This window comes from Aquarana catesbeiana, linkage group LG08 (genome assembly GCF_042186555.1).
Source record: "Aquarana catesbeiana isolate 2022-GZ linkage group LG08, ASM4218655v1, whole genome shotgun sequence".
NCBI classification, from domain to species: domain Eukaryota; kingdom Metazoa; phylum Chordata; class Amphibia; order Anura; family Ranidae; genus Aquarana; species Aquarana catesbeiana.
The window spans coordinates 4,207,038-4,225,198 of NC_133331.1; the positions used below are offsets into that span (position 1 = coordinate 4,207,038).

At 56.3% G+C, this 18,161-nt stretch overlaps 2 protein-coding genes and 1 non-coding gene across 4 annotated transcripts in view; 1 reads left to right on the forward strand and 2 right to left on the reverse strand.

The window, feature by feature from the left end:
- PEX5 (peroxisomal biogenesis factor 5) overlaps positions 1–13,297 on the reverse strand; it is a gene marked incomplete in the record, with an annotated part of 62,496 nt that extends 49,199 nt beyond the window's left edge. For both annotated transcript variants that reach the window (XM_073595443.1, XM_073595442.1), the window contains 5 exon segments: positions 1,245–1,344; positions 4,314–4,427; positions 5,021–5,153; positions 11,378–11,413; positions 12,991–13,297. In XM_073595443.1, coding sequence (XP_073451544.1) covers positions 1,245–1,344; positions 4,314–4,427; positions 5,021–5,153; positions 11,378–11,413; positions 12,991–13,128 — 521 coding nt within the window.
- The window catches only part of LPCAT3 (lysophosphatidylcholine acyltransferase 3), a 173,708-nt gene that overhangs the window by 108,516 nt on the left and 47,031 nt on the right, over positions 1–18,161 (forward strand).
- On the reverse strand, positions 17,033–17,104 carry TRNAR-UCU (transfer RNA arginine (anticodon UCU)). Its single transcript has one exon. It is a non-coding gene; the product is annotated as a tRNA-Arg (tRNA).

An 18,161-nucleotide genomic window follows, 5' to 3' on the forward strand; every position in this document is an offset into this window, starting at 1 on the left:
CTGGCATGGAGCCAGACTTGTTTGGCGTTGCGCGTTTTTTTGCTGCGATTGCCGTACGTTCAGTTGGACAATCGCGGCAATAAAAAAGAAAAAAAAAATTAAAAAATAAAATAAAAATTGCACCGCGTTTGTGGGTGCAATTAAGACCCCTTTCACACTGAGCCGCAACAGCGTTAGTGCTAAAGCGCCACTCGTTTTAGAGGTGCTTTATCGCTGTTTAAGCGGCGCTTTTCGGCCGCTAACGGGACGCTTTTGACCCCCCCCCCCCCACTAGCAGCCAAAGAAGGGGTTAAAAGCGCCCGTTTTGTGGCGCTCTGGAAGCGCTGCCCATTTATTTCAATGGGCAGGGCGTTTCGGGAATGCTGTATACACCGCTCCGCCCCAAAGATGTTGCTTGCAGGACTTTTTCTAACGTCCCGCAAGCGCACCGCCCCCCCAGTGTGATAGCACTCGGGGCTTTTACATTGAGGCGGCATGGGAGGCGGTTTTCAGACGCTTTGCAGGCGATATTTCTAGCGCTAAAACGCCTGAAAACTGCCTCGAGGTGTGAAAGAGGTCTAAGAAATAATGGCACCGCGAGCGCAGTGCGCACTTTACTGCGGCTCTGGAATCGTTGAGCTAGAATCGTGGCGATTCCAGTTCATTCAGGCCCCCCCCCCCCCCCCATTCGCATCTCGGGATTTGGGAAACGCGGACAGAATAGCCGCCATCGCAAATCGGGGCAGAACGCGCGGCACTCTTTTGGGCGCCGTTATTCTTCGATTGCCACCCCAAAAAACACGATGCGCCTCAGCTGTAATCATGGCAAAAAAACGGAGTTTTAAAAATGCGCTCGGTTTCTCGCCCCCCCCCCCCCCCCCCCCCCCCCAACAAAAAAGGAGCGTGCGCTTCTTTTTAGGTGACAAAACTTGCACAGGGCAGCCCATGAAGTGAATGTGCGTCACGTGAAATTGCGTGCAAATCGCTCAAAAAAAAAAAAAAAAAAAAAAACGCAAAAAGTGCGAACGCAGCCCAAAAAAAAAAAAAAATGGAGCGTTTTAGCACACGCCAAGTGTGAATGGGCCCCAAGGGAAATGACGTTTTATAGGTGGAGGTTTAATAACTACTTTAATATCAAAATGACCAGAAACAACCAATCAGCCGGCTGCTTCGTTCCGCTGCAGGTCACAGAGTCACAATCCAATTGGTTGTCACAGGGAACACACAAGCAGATACCCAGCGATTGTAAAAAAAAAACCCCTCACCATTTCTCCGCCATGACTCCCTCCGTCTCCCCCAACCACAGCTTCTCCTCCGACTGCTGCAGGTACTCCTCCGCCCAGCGGGAGGGCGACGGCATCGAGTCTTCATCAATAGAAGAGAGAGAAAAAGAGATAAAATAAATCAAAATTCCAGTCCGGAAGCAGAAATTTGCACCAAAGCGGTCCAGCCAGATCGATTCTATCAGTACAGAACGAATGGGTGCAAATCACACTGCAAAGAATCGCATTTGATTCTATTCATATGCATAGAAAGGGGAAAGCGCCATCTAGTGGGCAGCTTAAAAAAAAATATATATATATATATGTTAAAACTCGCAGCACATATCTGGCCACATGCAAAAATCATCTCCACAGGTGTCCCGGTCCGCTGATGATAGCAAATCACGGGCCGCTGGAGGTGCTCACGGGGCTGGAGGAGAAGTTCTGGGACCCCCCCCCCATTGGGTATAGGGCAGAAGTCATGTCAGCTTGGGGGTGGACCCCCCCCACCTCTACATCTCCTCCAACCCTGTGAGGTCCTCCAGCGGCCATGATTTGCTATCATCAATATACCCCCCCAAAAAAAAAAAAAACCTTCGAAAAATTGCTGTGCAAGAACTGTGCGACATAAAAAATTGCAACAACCGCCATTTTATTCTCTAGGGTCTCAGCGAAATCAATAATTATAATGTTTGGGGGTTCTGAGTAACCTTCCAGCAAATAACATGGTATGGAAGCGGTTAAAAGCAAAAGATCAAAAACCTCTGGACCGGAAGTGATGTCACGCTCCGGTCCTCCAAGGCCATAGAGGCGATCATAGAGTATCTACTCTTTGATCGCCTATGGGAGCACCCGACCGCACCGTGGGATAGTTTCTCGGGTGTACCGGCGGAAACGGTAAGCCCGAGAAACACCGGTGAGTGGCGGGGGAGGGGCATTGCCGCAGCTCATGGGAAAGCCAGATGCTGGTTGCAAAAAAAAAAATGTCGGGGGTTTATGACGATATCTTCATCCATATCCCCCGCACAGCGCGTGCAAACTGTGTCCTGTATATACGTATTGCGGATAACGAAGACAAAGCAATATTCTTTTATTCTTCTTCAGGCGCCCTCTAAGCTCAGCCAGACGGGTCATGTAGAGATTCCAATCAGAGAGAGAGACTGAAGGCGATGTGCAGGGGAAAAGGTCTAGAGAGATAGGTGATGGGCAACAGACGGCAGGGGAGGGGCAGGTCAGCAGAGCATCAGCAGACAGGAGCGGCGGGCGAGGGGAAACAGACAGGAGCGGCGGGCGAGGGGAAACAGACAGGAGCGGCGGGCGAGGGGAAACAGACAGGAGCGGCGGGCGAGGGGAAACAGACAGGAGCGGCGGGCGAGGGGAAACAGACAGGAGCGGCGGGCGAGGGGAAACAGACAGGAGCGGCGGGCGAGGGGAAACAGACAGGAGCGGCGGGCGAGGGGAAACAGACAGGAGCGGCGGGCGAGGGGAAACAGACAGGAGCGGCGGGCGAGGGGAAACAGACAGGAGCGGCGGGCGAGGGGAAACAGACAGGAGCGGCGGGCGAGGGGAAACAGACAGGAGCGGCGGGCGAGGGGAAACAGACAGGAGCGGCGGGCGAGGGGAAACAGACAGGAGCGGCGGGCGAGGGGAAACAGACAGGAGCGGCGGGCGAGGGGAAACAGACAGGAGCGGCGGGCGAGGGGAAACAGACAGGAGCGGCGGGCGAGGGGAAACAGACAGGAGCGGCGGGCGAGGGGAAACAGACAGGAGCGGCGGGCGAGGGGAAACAGACAGGAGCGGCGGGCGAGGGGAAACAGACAGGAGCGGCGGGCGAGGGGAAACAGACAGGAGCGGCGGGCGAGGGGAAACAGACAGGAGCGGCGGGCGAGGGGAAACAGACAGGAGCGGCGGGCGAGGGGAAACAGACAGGAGCGGCGGGCGAGGGGAAACAGACAGGAGCGGCGGGCGAGGGGAAACAGACAGGAGCGGCGGGCGAGGGGAAACAGACAGGAGCGGCGGGCGAGGGGAAACAGACAGGAGCGGCGGGCGAGGGGAAACAGACAGGAGCGGCGGGCGAGGGGAAACAGACAGGAGCGGCGGGCGAGGGGAAACAGACAGGAGCGGCGGGCGAGGGGAAACAGACAGGAGCGGCGGGCGAGGGGAAACAGACAGACGGCAGGCGAGGGGGAAACAGACAGACGGCAGGCGAGGGGGAAACAGACAGACGGCAGGCGAGGGGGAAACAGACAGACGGCAGGCGAGGGGGAAACAGACAGACGGCAGGCGAGGGGGAAACAGACAGACGGCAGGCGAGGGGAAACAGACAGGAGCGGCGGGCGAGGGGAAACAGACAGACGGCAGGCGAGGGGGAAACAGACAGACGGCAGGCGAGGGGGAAACAGACAGACGGCAGGCGAGGGGGAAACAGACAGACGGCGGGCGAGGGGGAAACAGACAGACGGCAGGCGAGGGGGAAACAGACAGACGGCAGGCGAGGGGGAAACAGACAGACGGCAGGCGAGGGGGAAACAGACAGACGGCGGGCGAGGGGGAAACAGACAGACGGCGGGCGAGGGGGAAACAGACAGACGGCGGGCGAGGGGGAAACAGACAGACGGCGGGCGAGGGGGAAACAGACAGACGGCAGGCGAGGGGGAAACAGACAGACGGCGGGCGAGGGGGAAACAGACAGACGGCAGGCGAGGGGGAAACAGACAGACGGCAGGCGAGGGGAAACAGACAGACGGCAGGCGAGGGGAAACAGACAGACGGCAGGCGAGGGGAAACAGACAGACGGCAGGCGAGGGGAAACAGACGGCAGGCGAGGGGAAACAGACAGCATGGGGAGGGGAAGGTCAGCGCAGACGGGAGGGGAGATTCAGTGGGGGGGGGGGTTCAGCGGGGGGTCAGCAGACCACAGGGGGGAGAATCAGCGTGGGGTCAGCAGGCCAATGGGGTGGGGAGGAATTCAGTGGGGGGTCAGCAGATCGCAGGGGGGGGATTCAGTGGGGGGGGGGGGGGGGGGGTGAACAGACCGTGGGGGGGGGTTCAGCAGTCTATAGGCACACTTACCCGCTTGGTCGGTGAACTCTCGGCTCCAGTCCTCCTCCTCCACGGCCTCCGGCTCTTGTGCCAGGAACTCTTCTGTCCAGTTCTCAGACAGAGCCAAATCTGCCACCCCGGGAGCTTCATAGAGAGGAATGAGAAGATCTGTCATTCTGCACACAGCCACACACAATACAATCACATTGTGTCCCCCACACTGAATTAGTGATTGTAAACCCTCCATAGCCCCAGTGAGGTGAAAGGCCTCAGGTGATACACAGAGATGAGACAAATCCTCCTACATAAGTTGTACCCGTTTATCTGCTGTCTTCTCTTCTCTACAGCCAAAGTGCTCAATTTTATTAAGTTTGTCTGAGAGTTCAGAAAAAAAAAAAAAAAAAAAAAAAAAAAAAAAGGAGGAGGAAGGAGAGCTGAAATTACACTCTGCAGACCTCAGTGAGGAGAACTCAGAGCTGATTGCAGGGAAGGGACACCCCCCCCCTTCACAGAGCTGAGGCTGCCAATCACAGGCTGTGTGCTGGATCCCCTGCCCCTGTCACCTTTTATCTCTTGGTGTCATGAAAACTTGTCAGAGGTGACTTACGCTGATAGCAGAGGAAGGAGGCAGCAGATATAGATATATAGCACAATTATAAACAAATGATAATAATATAAAGAATACAAATAAATAAAAGGGGGTTTCCGATGGCGGGGGGGGGGGGAGGGGCTCGCACCTCGCAGGGGTTGGGGGCGGAAGCTGCTTTGTTCGATCTGCTGCATCTCTGCCAGGAGGCCGTCCATCTTGAAGGTGTGGGGGGCGCGGGTGTGCAGAGACGGCACACGGGAGTGCAGGAACTCCGATACCAGCTGGGGACACAAAAGAAAAAGTGAGGGGGGGGGAGGGGGGGGGTCACAAAATCCACAACAGACCAGTCTTGGGGCTCAAACACACAGATGTACAATAATCCTCTCCATCCAATCTACAGATCCCCACCCCCGACATATACAGGTGTCCCAAATGTAACCATTTCTGTACTGAGAGCGCGCGGCCTTACAGAGGGATAGGGGGGCCGACAAAGGTAGAGGGGGGACAGAGGGATAGGGGGGGCCGACAAAGGTAGAGGGGGGACAGAGGGACAGGGGGGGGCGACAAAGGTAGAGGGGGGACAGAGGGACAGGGGGGCCGACAAAGGTAGAGGGGGGACAGAGGGACAGGGGGGCCGACAAAGGTAGAGGGGGGACAGAGGGACAGGGGGGGGCGACAAAGGTAGAGGGGGGACAGAGGGACAGGGGGGGGGCGACAAAGGTAGAGGGGGGACAGAGAGATAGGGGGGCCAAAAAAAGGTAGAGGGGGGGACAGAGGGATAGGGGGGCCAAAAAAAGGTAGAGGAAGGACAGAGGGATAGGGGGGCCGACAAAGGTAGAGGGGGGACAGAGGGATAGGGGGGCCGACAAAGGTAGAGGGGGGACAGAGGGATAGGGGGGCCGACAAAGGTAGAGGGGGGACAGAGGGATAGGGGGGGCCGACAAAGGTAGAGGAAGGACAGAGGGATAGGGGGGGCCGACAAAGGTAGAGGAAGGACAGAGGGATAGGGGGGGCCGACAAAGGTAGAGGAAGGACAGAGGGATAGGGGGGCGACAAAGGTAGAGGAAGGACAGAGGGATAGGGGGGGCGACAAAGGTAGAGGAAGGACAGAGGGATAGGGGGGGCCGACAAAGGTAGAGGAAGGACAGAGGGATAGGGGGGGCCGACAAAGGTAGAGGGGGGACAGAGGGATAGGGGGGGCCGACAAAGGTAGAGGGGGGACAGAGGGATAGGGGGGGCCGACAAAGGTAGAGGGGGGACAGAGGGATAGGGGGGCCGACAAAGGTAGAGGAAGGACAGAGGGATAGGGGGGGCCGACAAAGGTAGAGGAAGGACAGAGGGATAGGGGGGCTGACAAAGGTAGAGGAAGGACAGAGGGATAGGGGGGGCGACAAAGGTAGAGGAAGGACAGAGGGATAGGGGGGGCCGACAAAGGTAGAGGAAGGACAGAGGGATAGGGGGGGCCGACAAAGGTAGAGGAAGGACAGAGGGATAGGGGGGGCGACAAAGGTAGAGGAAGGACAGAGGGATAGGGGGGCCGACAAAGGTAGAGGAAGGACAGAGGGATAGGGGGGGCGACAAAGGTAGAGGAAGGACAGAGGGATAGGGGGGCCGACAAAGGTAGAGGGGGGACAGAGGGATAGGGGGGCCGACAAAGGTAGAGGGGGGACAGAGGGATAGGGGGGCCGACAAAGGTAGAGGGGGGACAGAGGGATAGGGGGGGCGACAAAGGTAGAGGAAGGACAGAGGGATAGGGGGGCCGACAAAGGTAGAGGGGGGACAGAGGGATAGGGGGGCCGACAAAGGTAGAGGAAGGACAGAGGGATAGGGGGGGCGACAAAGGTAGAGGAAGGACAGAGGGATAGGGGGGGCCGACAAAGGTAGAGGGGGGACAGAGGGATAGGGGGGCCGACAAAGGTAGAGGGGGGACAGAGGGATAGGGGGGCCGACAAAGGTAGAGGGGGGACAGAGGGATAGGGGGGGCCGACAAAGGTAGAGGGGGGACAGAGGGATAGGGGGGCCGACAAAGGTAGAGGGGGGACAGAGGGATAGGGGGGCCGACAAAGGTAGAGGGGGGACAAAGGTAGGAGGGGGTGTCGCTCACACAGATCGCACTGCGGTGTACAACCACATGGGGGCGTGTTCAGGTGTTCTGTACCGCCCCATTCATGTCACCTGGGATGCAGCCGCTGTGCCCCCCCCCCATATGACACCCATGAGAGGGCGTGTAGCAGAACTCACACTGTCTGCATTCAGGGGCTCACTTGCAGGCATTTCCTCTCACTTCCTGTTTGGCTATGGGGGACAGGAAGTGAAGGGAAATCTCTGCAATGGGGACACCGATGACAAATATTACTCCATGCACAATATTGATGGGAATCGTAGTGAAGACGATGAGAAGTTCCGATCGTCTATGCCCCGCCCCCTCCTCTAATGTGATGTCACCTGACCAGGCCCCAGGCACCCGCATTTACCACCCCTCCCATTTCCCTGGGGAGCTTCCAGCAAAGCCGTATTCTCAGCCCCCCCTCCCCATCCAATCACAGGAGACCGCCTCCTATATATAACTAAGGGCCCTTTCACACTGGGGGCGGTTTGCAGGCACTATTGCGCTAATAATAGCGCCTGCAAACCGCCCTGAAAGTGCCGCTGCTGTCATCCCAGTGTGAAAGCCCCGAGGGTTCTCACACTGGAGCGGTGCGCTGGCAGGACGGTAAAAAAAGTCCTGCTAGCAGCATCTTGGGAGCGGTGAAGGAGCGGAGTGTATACCGCTCCTGCCCATTGAAATCAATGGGACGGCGCGGCTATACCTCTGCAGAGGCGCTTTGCGGTGGTATTTAACCCTTTCTCGGCCGCTAGCGGGGGGTAAAACCGCCCCGCTAGCGGCCGCATACCGACGGTAAAACGCCGCTAATAATAGCGGCGTTTTACCGCCGACGCCGCCCCCCACCCCAGTGTGAAAGGGCTCTAAAGGCAACACTTTATTTTTAGTAGTGAAGGGAAATCCCCTCGAGGGGACACCGATGATGAGAAGTTATAACTCCTCCCCCTTACAAAATGAGAAAAAATAAAGTTTTTCTTTCAGTTCTGTTCTATGAAATGTATTTCCTCCAATCACAGGAACACCGATCCTGCCAGAAATCCAGTGACCGTGTCACTTCCTGTGGACGGATCTGACATTGGGGTTCTCAGCGCTCTTCTGTGATCTACAAAGCAACTTCCTCTTTCTGTAACAGAGATGAGGATGGGGGAGGTGCCTGTAGATCGAATCAGAAGAGAATCCTCAGGTGACAACCGTGATCCGCTATAGACACAGGACAGGAAGTGTTGTCACCCGGGGGCAAGAAGTGATGGGGGGGACAGGAAATGATGTCACCGGGGGGGGGACAGGAAGTGTTGTCACCGGGGGGGGGGACAGGAAGTGTTGTCACCGGGGGGGGGGACAGGAAGTGTTGTCACCGGGGGGGGGGGGACAGGAAGTGTTGTCACCGGGGGGGGGGGGGGACAGGAAGTGTTGTCACCGGGGGGGGGACAGGAAGTGTTGTCACCGGGGGGGGGACAGGAAGTGTTGTCACCGGGGGGGGGGACAGGAAGTGTTGTCACCGGGGGGGGGGACAGGAAGTGTTGTCACCGGGGGGGGGGGACAGGAAGTGTTGTCACCGGGGGGGGGGGACAGGAAGTGTTGTCACGGGGGGGGGACAGGAAGTGTTGTCACGGGGGGGGGACAGGAAGTGTTGTCACGGGGGGGGGACAGGAAGTGTTGTCACGGGGGGGGACAGGAAGTGTTGTCACGGGGGGGGGGACAGGAAGTGTTGTCACGGGGGGGGGGACAGGAAGTGTTGTCACGGGGGGGGACAGGAAGTGTTGTCACCGGGGGGGGGACAGGAAGTGTTGTCACCGGGGGGGGGGACAGGAAGTGTTGTCACCGGGGGGGGGGACAGGAAGTGTTGTCACCGGGGGGGGGGACAGGAAGTGTTGTCACCGGGGGGGGGACAGGAAGTGTTGTCACCGGGGGGGGGGGGGGACAGGAAGTGTTGTCACCGGGGGGGGGGACAGGAAGTGTTGTCACGGGGGGGGGGGGACAGGAAGTGTTGTCACCGGGGGGGGGGGACAGGAAGTGTTGTCACCGGGGGGGGGGGACAGGAAGTGTTGTCACGGGGGGGGGGGGACAGGAAGTGTTGTCACGGGGGGGGGACAGGAAGTGTTGTCACCGGGGGGGGGGGGACAGGAAGTGTTGTCACCGGGGGGGGGGACAGGAAGTGTTGTCACGGGGGGGGGGGACAGGAAGTGTTGTCACCGGGGGGGGACAGGAAGTGTTGTCACCGGGGGGGGGGGGGGGGAGACAGGAAGTGTTGTCACCGGGGGGGGGGACAGGAAGTGTTGTCACCGGGGGGGGGGGACAGGAAGTGTTTGTTGTCACCGGGGGGGGGACAGGAAGTGTTGTCACCGGGGGGGGGGGGGGGGGCAGGCAGGAAGTGTTGTCACGGGGGGGGGGCAGGAAGGAAGTGTTGTCACCGGGGGGGGGCAGGAAGGAAGTGTTGTCACCGGGGGGGGGCAGGAAGGAAGTGTTGTCACCGGGGGGGGGCAGGAAGGAAGTGTTGTCACCGGGGGGGGGCAGGAAGGAAGTGTTGTCACCGGGGGGGGGCAGGAAGGAAGTGTTGTCACCGGGGGGGGGCAGGAAGGAAGTGTTGTCACCGGGGGGGGGCAGGAAGGAAGTGTTGTCACCGGGGGGCAGGAAGGAAGTGTTGTCACCGGGGGGCAGGAAGGAAGTGTTGTCACCGGGGGGCAGGAAGGAAGTGTTGTCACCGGGGGGCAGGAAGGAAGTGTTGTCACCGGGGGGCAGGAAGGAAGTGTTGTCACCGGGGGGCAGGAAGGAAGTGTTGTCACCGGGGGGCAGGAAGGAAGTGTTGTCACCGGGGGGCAGGAAGGAAGTGTTGTCACCGGGGGGCAGGAAGGAAGTGTTGTCACCGGGGGGCAGGAAGGAAGTGTTGTCCCCGGGGGGCAGGAAGGAAGTGTTGTCCCCGGGGGGCAGGAAGGAAGTGTTGTCCCCGGGGGGCAGGAAGGAAGTGTTGTCCCCGGGGGGCAGGAAGGAAGTGTTGTCCCCGGGGGGCAGGAAGGAAGTGTTGTCCCCGGGGGGCAGGAAGGAAGTGTTGTCCCCGGGGGGCAGGAAGGAAGTGTTGTCCCCGGGGGGCAGGAAGGAAGTGTTGTCCCCGGGGGGCAGGAAGGAAGTGTTGTCCCCGGGGGGCAGGAAGGAAGTGTTGTCCCCGGGGGGCAGGAAGGAAGTGTTGTCCCCGGGGGGCAGGAAGGAAGTGTTGTCCCCGGGGGGCAGGAAGGAAGTGTTGTCCCCGGGGGGCAGGAAGGAAGTGTTGTCCCCGGGGGGCAGGAAGGAAGTGTTGTCCCCGGGGGGCAGGAAGGAAGTGTTGTCCCCGGGGGGCAGGAAGGAAGTGTTGTCCCCGGGGGGCAGGAAGGAAGTGTTGTCCCCGGGGGGCAGGAAGGAAGTGTTGTCCCCGGGGGGCAGGAAGGAAGTGTTGTCACCGGGGGGCAGGAAGGAAGTGTTGTCACCGGGGGGCAGGAAGGAAGTGTTGTCACCGGGGGGCAGGAAGGAAGTGTTGTCACCGGGGGGCAGGAAGGAAGTGTTGTCACCGGGGGGCAGGAAGGAAGTGTTGTCCCCGGGGGGCAGGAAGGAAGTGTTGTCCCCGGGGGGCAGGAAGGAAGTGTTGTCACCGGGGGGCAGGAAGGAAGTGTTGTCCCCGGGGGGCAGGAAGGAAGTGTTGTCCCCGGGGGGCAGGAAGGAAGTGTTGTCCCCGGGGGGCAGGAAGGAAGTGTTGTCACCGGGGGGCAGGAAGGAAGTGTTGTCACCGGGGGGGAAGGAAGGAAGTGTTGTCACCGGGGGGGAAGGAAGGAAGTGTTGTCACCGGGGGGGAAGGAAGGAAGTGTTGTCTCCGGGGGGCAGGAAGGAAGTGTTGTCCCCGGGGGGCAGGAAGGAAGTGTTGTCCCCGGGGGGCAGGAAGGAAGTGTTGTCCCCGGGGGGCAGGAAGGAAGTGTTGTCCCCGGGGGGCAGGAAGGAAGTGTTGTCCCCGGGGGGCAGGAAGGAAGTGTTGTCCCCGGGGGGCAGGAAGGAAGTGTTGTCCCCGGGGGGCAGGAAGGAAGTGTTGTCACCGGGGGGCAGGAAGGAAGTGTTGTCCCCGGGGGGCAGGAAGGAAGTGTTGTCCCCGGGGGGCAGGAAGGAAGTGTTGTCACCGGGGGGCAGGAAGGAAGTGTTGTCACCGGGGGGCAGGAAGGAAGTGTTGTCCCCGGGGGGCAGGAAGGAAGTGTTGTCACCGGGGGGCAGGAAGGAAGTGCTGTCACCGGGGGGCAGGAAGGAAGTGCTGTCACCGGGGGGCAGGAAGGAAGTGTTGTCACGGGGGGGGGGCAGGAAGTGTTGTCACCGGGGGGCAGGAAGGAAGTGTTGTCACCGGGTGAGGGGGGGTGTTACTGGCAGGATCAGCGGGTGCCGGTCACTCACCTCATCTTCTGTGGCTTCTCCCAGCGGCTTTGAGATCTGCAGAGAGAGAAGAATTATCAGAGAACAGAAATGGCTACAATGAGATTTCTCTTCACTTCCTGTCCCGGGACACAGACTGGGGGAGATCCTCCACTCCTATTGGTAGATGAGGGAGGAGAGTACAATGGGGGGTAATACAATCACAAGGAGGGATATGGGGGGAGGGGGGAGGGGAGTAGAGGTAGAAACATGATAGGAGTGGGGGGGGCATCATGATAAGCAGAGGGGTGGTAGTATTATTCTGGGGGAGGGGGTTGTAGTACAGGGTGTGGGGGGAGGGGATTGTAGTACAGGGGTATAAGTTGGGGAGGGGATTGTAGTACAGGGGTATAAGTGGGGGAGGGGATTGTAGTACAGGGTAGTAGTTGGTATCAGTGGGGGTGGGTGATTGTAGTACAGCAGGACGGCAATTGTAGTACAGGAGGAGGGCGATTGTAGTACAGGGGTAGTAGTAGGGGGGTGGTATCAGTGGGGTGGATTGTAGTACAGGGGGTGGGGGAGGGGAATGTAGTTCAGGGGGTTGGGATTGTAGTACAGGGGGTGGGGGAGGGGATTGAAGTACAGGGATATAAGTGGGGGAGGGAATTGTAGTACAGGGGGTGGGGGAGGGGATTTTAGTAAAGAGGGATGGGATTGTAGTACATGGGGTGGGGGTTGTAGTACAGGGGAATTGTAGAATGGGGAGGGCAGGGATTGTAGTACAGGGAGGGGATTGTAGTACGGGGGATGGGGATTGGAGTACATAGGGGGAGGGGATTGGAGTATATGGGGGGTGGGAATTGTAGTACAGGAGGTGGGGGAGGGGATTGTATTATATGGGGGGTGGGAATTGTAGTACAGTGGGAGGGGGTTGTAGTACGGGGGGTGGGGGAGGGGGTTGTAGTACATGGGGGAGGGGATTGTAGTATGGGGGAGGGAGTTGTAGTACAGGTGGAGGGAGTTGTAGTACAGGGGGTGGGGGAGGGGATTGAAGTACAGGGATATAAGTGGGGGAGGGAATTGTAATACAGGGGGTGGGGGTTGTAGTACAGGGATGAGGGAGGGGATTTTAGTAAAGAGGGATGGGATTGTAGTACATGGGGTGGGGGTTGTAGTACAGGGGAATTGTAGAATGGGGAGGGCAAGGATTGTAGTACAGGGAGGGGATTGTAGTACGGGGGATGGGGATTGGAGTATATGGGGGGTGGGAATTGTAGTACGGGGGAGGGATTGTAGTACAGGAGGTGGGGGAGGGGATTGTATTATATGGGGGGTGGGAATTGTAGTACAGTGGGAGGGGGTTGTAGTACGGGGGGGGGGGGGGGGGTTGTAGTACAGGTGGAGGGGATTGTAGTACGGGGGATGGGGATTGGAGTACATAGGGGGAGGGGATTGGAGTATATGGGGGGTGGGAATTGTAGTACAGGAGGTGGGGGAGGGGATTGTATTATATGGGGGGTGGGAATTGTAGTACAGTGGGAGGGGGTTGTAGTACATGGGGGAGGGGATTGTAGTATGGGGGAGGGAGTTGTAGTACAGGTGGAGGGAGTTGTAGTACAGGTGGAGGGGATTGTAGTACGGGGAAGGTCACTCACCGGTGTGGCCCCCGGGGGCCAGAACACGTGCGGTAGCCCCTCCTCCCGGAGCGCCTTGTCCTGGGTGAAGTGTCCGGTGAGGGACATGAGCGGATTGGCTCCTCCGCACTCTCCGTCCACCAATCCTCTCATCGCCATGGCGGCTCCCCGCGGCGCTCCGCTCTCCCTCCGATCTTCTTCCCGGCTGTAGTCAGAGTTCAGGGGGCGGAGACTCGCGGGACAGAGATCACCGTGAGGAGACAGCCTGCCAATCCCCGCCGGGGGGGCGGAGACACAGCGCACCAATCACCGCCAGGGGGAGGAGAGACGGACTGTCAACAACCACAAGGGGGAGGAGTTATCGACCGCCAATCACCGAGTGGGGAGGAGCGATGAACACCAGGAATGTACGGGATACATTGCGGAAGGAGGAGAGAGAGAGAGAGAGACTGTCTATCACTGGAAGGGGGCGGAGATAGGATTCACCAATCACCGTGTAGGTGAGGAGGGAGACTCATCCAATCGGCGGAGAGGAAACTGCGACCAACGGAGACGAGAGGGGGTGTGGCTGCAGAGTGGAGCTCCACTGATGACAGGAAGCACGTGGCCTCCACTCTACTTTTTTTTTTTTACTGAACTTTATTGTGAATCTCTGCAGCTGGCGTTCCACTACAGGAAGTGGAGGTCACGTGATTCTCCGTGTAGAGAGTGGAGCTCCAGTGACTGCAGAACACACCGATCCATTGTGAGATCTGCAGAAAGAGATTCCTGGGGGGGGAGGGGGGATCTGTACTTTCTGCTAAAGTTACAAAATATTATATAATATTACAAAGTATTACATAGTAGGTGAGGGTGATAAAAGACACAAGTCCATCAAGTCCAACCTATGTGTGTGATTATGTGTCAGTATTACATTACATATCCCTGTATGTTGTGGTCATTCAGGTGATTATCTAATAGTTTCTTGAAGCTATCAATGCTCCCCGCTGAGACCACCGCCTGTGGAAGGGAATTCCACATCCTTGCCGCTCTTACAGTAAAGAACCCTCTACGTAGTTTAAGGTTAAACCTCAATTCTTCTAATTGTAATGAGTGGCCACGAGTCTTATTAAACTCTCTTCTGCCAAAAAGTTTTATCCCTATTCCTACACCAGTCCGGTATTTATATATAGTGGGGTCACCAGTACAGTATTTATATATTGTGGGGTCACCAGTCCGGTATTTATATATTGTGGGGTCACCAGTCCGGTATTTGTATATTGTGGGGTCACCAGTCCGGTATTTGTATATTGTGGGGTCACCAGTCTGGGATTTATATATTGTGGGGTCACCAGTCCGGTATTTATATATTGTGGGGTCACCAGTCCGGTATTTGTATATTGTGGGGTCACCAGTCCGGTATTTATATATTGTGGGGTCTCCAGTCCGGTATTTATATATTGTGGGGTCACCAGTCCGGTATTTATATATTGTGGGGTCACCAGTCCGGTATTTGTATATTGTGGGGTCACCAGTCCGGTATTTGTATATTGTGGGGTCACCAGTCCGGTATTTGTATATTGTGGGGTCACCAGTCCGGTATTTATATATTGTGGGGTCACCAGTCCGGTATTTATATATTGTGGGGTCACCAGTCCTGTATTTGTATATTGTGGGGTCACCAGTCCGGTATTTGTATATTGTGGGGTCACCAGTCCGGTATTTATATATTGTGGGGTCACCAGTCCTGTATTTGTATATTGTGGGGTCACCAGTCCGGTATTTGTATATTGTGGGGTCACCAGTCCGGTATTTATATATTGTGGGGTCACCAGTCCGGTATTTATATATTGTGGGGTCACCAGTCCGGTATTTATATATTGTGGGGTCACCAGTCCGGTATTTATACATTGTGGGGTCACCAGTCCGGTATTTATACATTGTGGGGTCACCAGTCCGGTATTTATACATTGTGGGGTCACCAGTCCGGTATTTATATATTAGGGGGTCACCAGTCCGGTATTTATACATTGTGGGGTCACCAGTCTGGTATTTATATATTGTGGGGTCACCAGTCCGGTATTTATACATTGTGGGGTCACCAGTCCGGTATTTATACATTGTGGGGTCACCAGTCCGGTATTTATACATTGTGGGGTCACCAGTCTGGTATTTATATATTGTGGGGTCACCAGTCCGGTATTTATACATTGTGGGGTCACCAGTCCGGTATTTATACATTGTGGGGTCACCAGTCCGGTATTTATACATTGTGGGGTCACCAGTCCGGTATTTATACATTGTGGGGTCACCAGTCCGGTATTTATATATTGTGGGGTCACCAGTCCGGTATTTGTATATTGTGGGGTCACCAGTACAGTATTTGTATATTGTGGGGTCACCAGTCCTGTATTTGTATATTGTGGGGTCACCAGTACGGTATTTATATATTGTGGGGTCACCAGTCCGGTATTTGTATATTGTGGGGTCACCAGTACAGTATTTGTATATTGTGGGGTCACCAGTCCTGTATTTGTATATTGTGGGGTGAGTCCGCAGAGCCCCCCTTACATTTGAGTCCCCCTTATCTTAGTGTTCTCACTCGGAGGGGGGAGACTTCAGTTACAGACAGTGGATGGTGAGCTCACTCACCCAAGGAAGCAGCTCCTTTCATTCATGACGTATCAGCTAGCTGCTGGGCCTCACATTCCCCACCCCCACATACCTTTTCTGTAACACGGAGGGGTGGGGGGCAGGAAGAAGAAGAAGAGCGGATCGAGTCCTCTCTCCTCTCCTGTCCATTGGGGGGGGGGCTGTGCCGGTTCTGGGCAGTGTGAGGCGGTTCTCAGGGGCTTTAGAGTCTAAAAATAGCGCCTGAAAAAGCCTCGTCTGCAATCCCAGTGTGAAGACCCCGAGGGGCGTTCACACCGGGGCGCTGCGCTGGCAGGAATCCTGCAAGTATCTTCTATGAGGCTCTGTAGGGGTCGGGTATGCACCCCTCCTACAGCGCCCCTTCTCATTGAAATCAATGGGCAGCGCCTGCAAAGCGCCTCAGCAGCAGTGCTTTGTGGGCGCTTTTAACTCTTTATTCGGCCGCTAGCGGGGGGGGGGGGGGTTAAAAGCCCCCAAAAAACCCAGGTAAAGCACCGCTAGCAGTGTGAAAGGGCTCTAATAGGATATCAATGGAGGGATCGCACAGCTGATAAAGGAAGGAAATTAAAGCTGGTCCACAACCTATTCTCCGCTTTATCTTATGCCTTCGGTGCTACACTAGGCTTGTCACCCGTCCAGGATTCACCCGGACAGTTCGGGTTTGGAATCATGCGTCCGGGTTTCAGACTGCCTGAGAACCCGGACACATTATTTAGACCGGACTGTGGCTTCCCAGCAGGGTTGCTGGCTGCAGATGTCTAAGCTCCGAGTGTCTGTTACACTCTCATTCACACTGCCCAACCCAGTGCTAAGAACCCCCCTCCCCCCCAGCGCTAACAACCCCCCCTGCCCCCCCAGCGCTAAGAACCCCCCTGCCCCCAGCGCTAAGAACCCCCCTCCCCCCCAGAGCTAAGAACCCCCCTCCCCCCCAGCGCTAACAACCCCCCCTGCCCCCCCAGTGCTAAGAACCCCCCTCCCCCCCCAGAGCTAAGAACCCCCCTCTCCCCAGCGCTAAGAACCCCCCCTGCCCCCCCAGCGCTAAGAACCCCCCTCCCCCCAGAGCTAAGAACCCCCCTCCCCCCAGCGCTAACAACCCCCCCTGCCCCCCCAGCGCTAAGAACCCCCCTCCCCCCCAGCGCTAACAACCCCCCCTGCCCCCCCAGTGCTAACATTACTGTTGTCTTATTTTTTTATATAAAAAAAAGTGTATTATATTACATTATATATACCTTCTCTACCAATTTATATGTATATATGCCCTTTGTAATTAAACAATTATTATGCTCATTGGTTCTTTTCATTTAGTAGTGTGCTTCATATAAAGTCCCACAATCTCTTTCCTTTTTCATATATATTCAACACATAATTTGTATAGCACTTCCCCCCCTGGGGACTCAGTACACTTAGAAGGTGAGGCAGATATCTTGGAGATGGCGTTGGCCAGGAATCGAACCCGGGTCATCTGCTTAGAAAGCAGCTATGCTCACCACTGCACCACCAACGCAAAGGTAGCATGTCTTTGTAGTGTGGGAGGAAAACGGAGAACCCGGAGGAAACCCACGCAAGCACAGGGAGAACATGCAAACTCCATGCAGATAGTGTCCTGGTCAGGATGTGAACCATGGACCCCAGTGCTGCAAGGCTCACCACTAAGCCTCTGTGCTGCCCATTTATGGCCTCTGTTCTATAAGGCCCGCCCCCGCTCAGCGGGGGTAAGTCAGTGATGTCCAATAGAGCTCAGAGATGATGGAAAGAAGAAAGGAAAGAAAGAGTGAAGTAAAGAAATAGAGAGAGAAAGAAAGAAACAAAGAAAGAGGGATGGAGGGAGGGAGAGAAAGAAAGAAAGAGAAGGAAGGAAAGAAAGAAGGAGAGAGAAGTAAAAAAGAGAGAGAAGGAAAGAAGCAAAGAGAGAGAGAGAAGGAAAGAAAGAGAGAGGGGGGGGAGAGAGAAGGAAAGAAAGAAAGAGGTAAAGAAAGAGAGAGAGAGAAGGAAAGAGAGAAGGAAAAGGAGAGAGAGGGAGAGAGATGGGGAGAGAGAGGGAGAGCGAAGGAAAGAGAGAGAAAGAGAGAGAGAGAGAAGGAAAGAAAGAGAGAGAGAAGTAGAGAGAGAGAGGAAAGGAGAGAGAGAAGGAGAGAGAGGAAAGAAGGGGAGAGAGAGAGAGAGAAGGAAAGAAAAGAGAGAGAAAGAAAGAGAGAGAGAAGGAAAGAGAGAGAGAGAAGTAGAAAGAGAGAAGTAGAGAGAGAGAGAGGAAAGAAGGAGAGAGAGAAGAAAGAGAGAGAGGGAGAGAGAGAAGGAAAGAAAGAAAGTGAGAGGAGGAAAGAAAAGAGAGAAGTAAAGAGAGAATGAAAGAAAGAAAGAGAGAGAGAGAGAAAGAGAGTGAGAGAGAAAGGGAAAGAAAGAGAGAAAGGGAAAGAGACAGAGAAAGAAAGAGAGATGTAAAAAGAGAGAAAGAAAGATAGGTAAAGAGAGAGAGAAGGAAACAGAGAAGGAAAGAGAGAAGGAAAAAGAGAGAGAGAGCGAAGGAAAAGGAGAGAGAGAGCGAAGGAAAAAGCAGAGAGAGA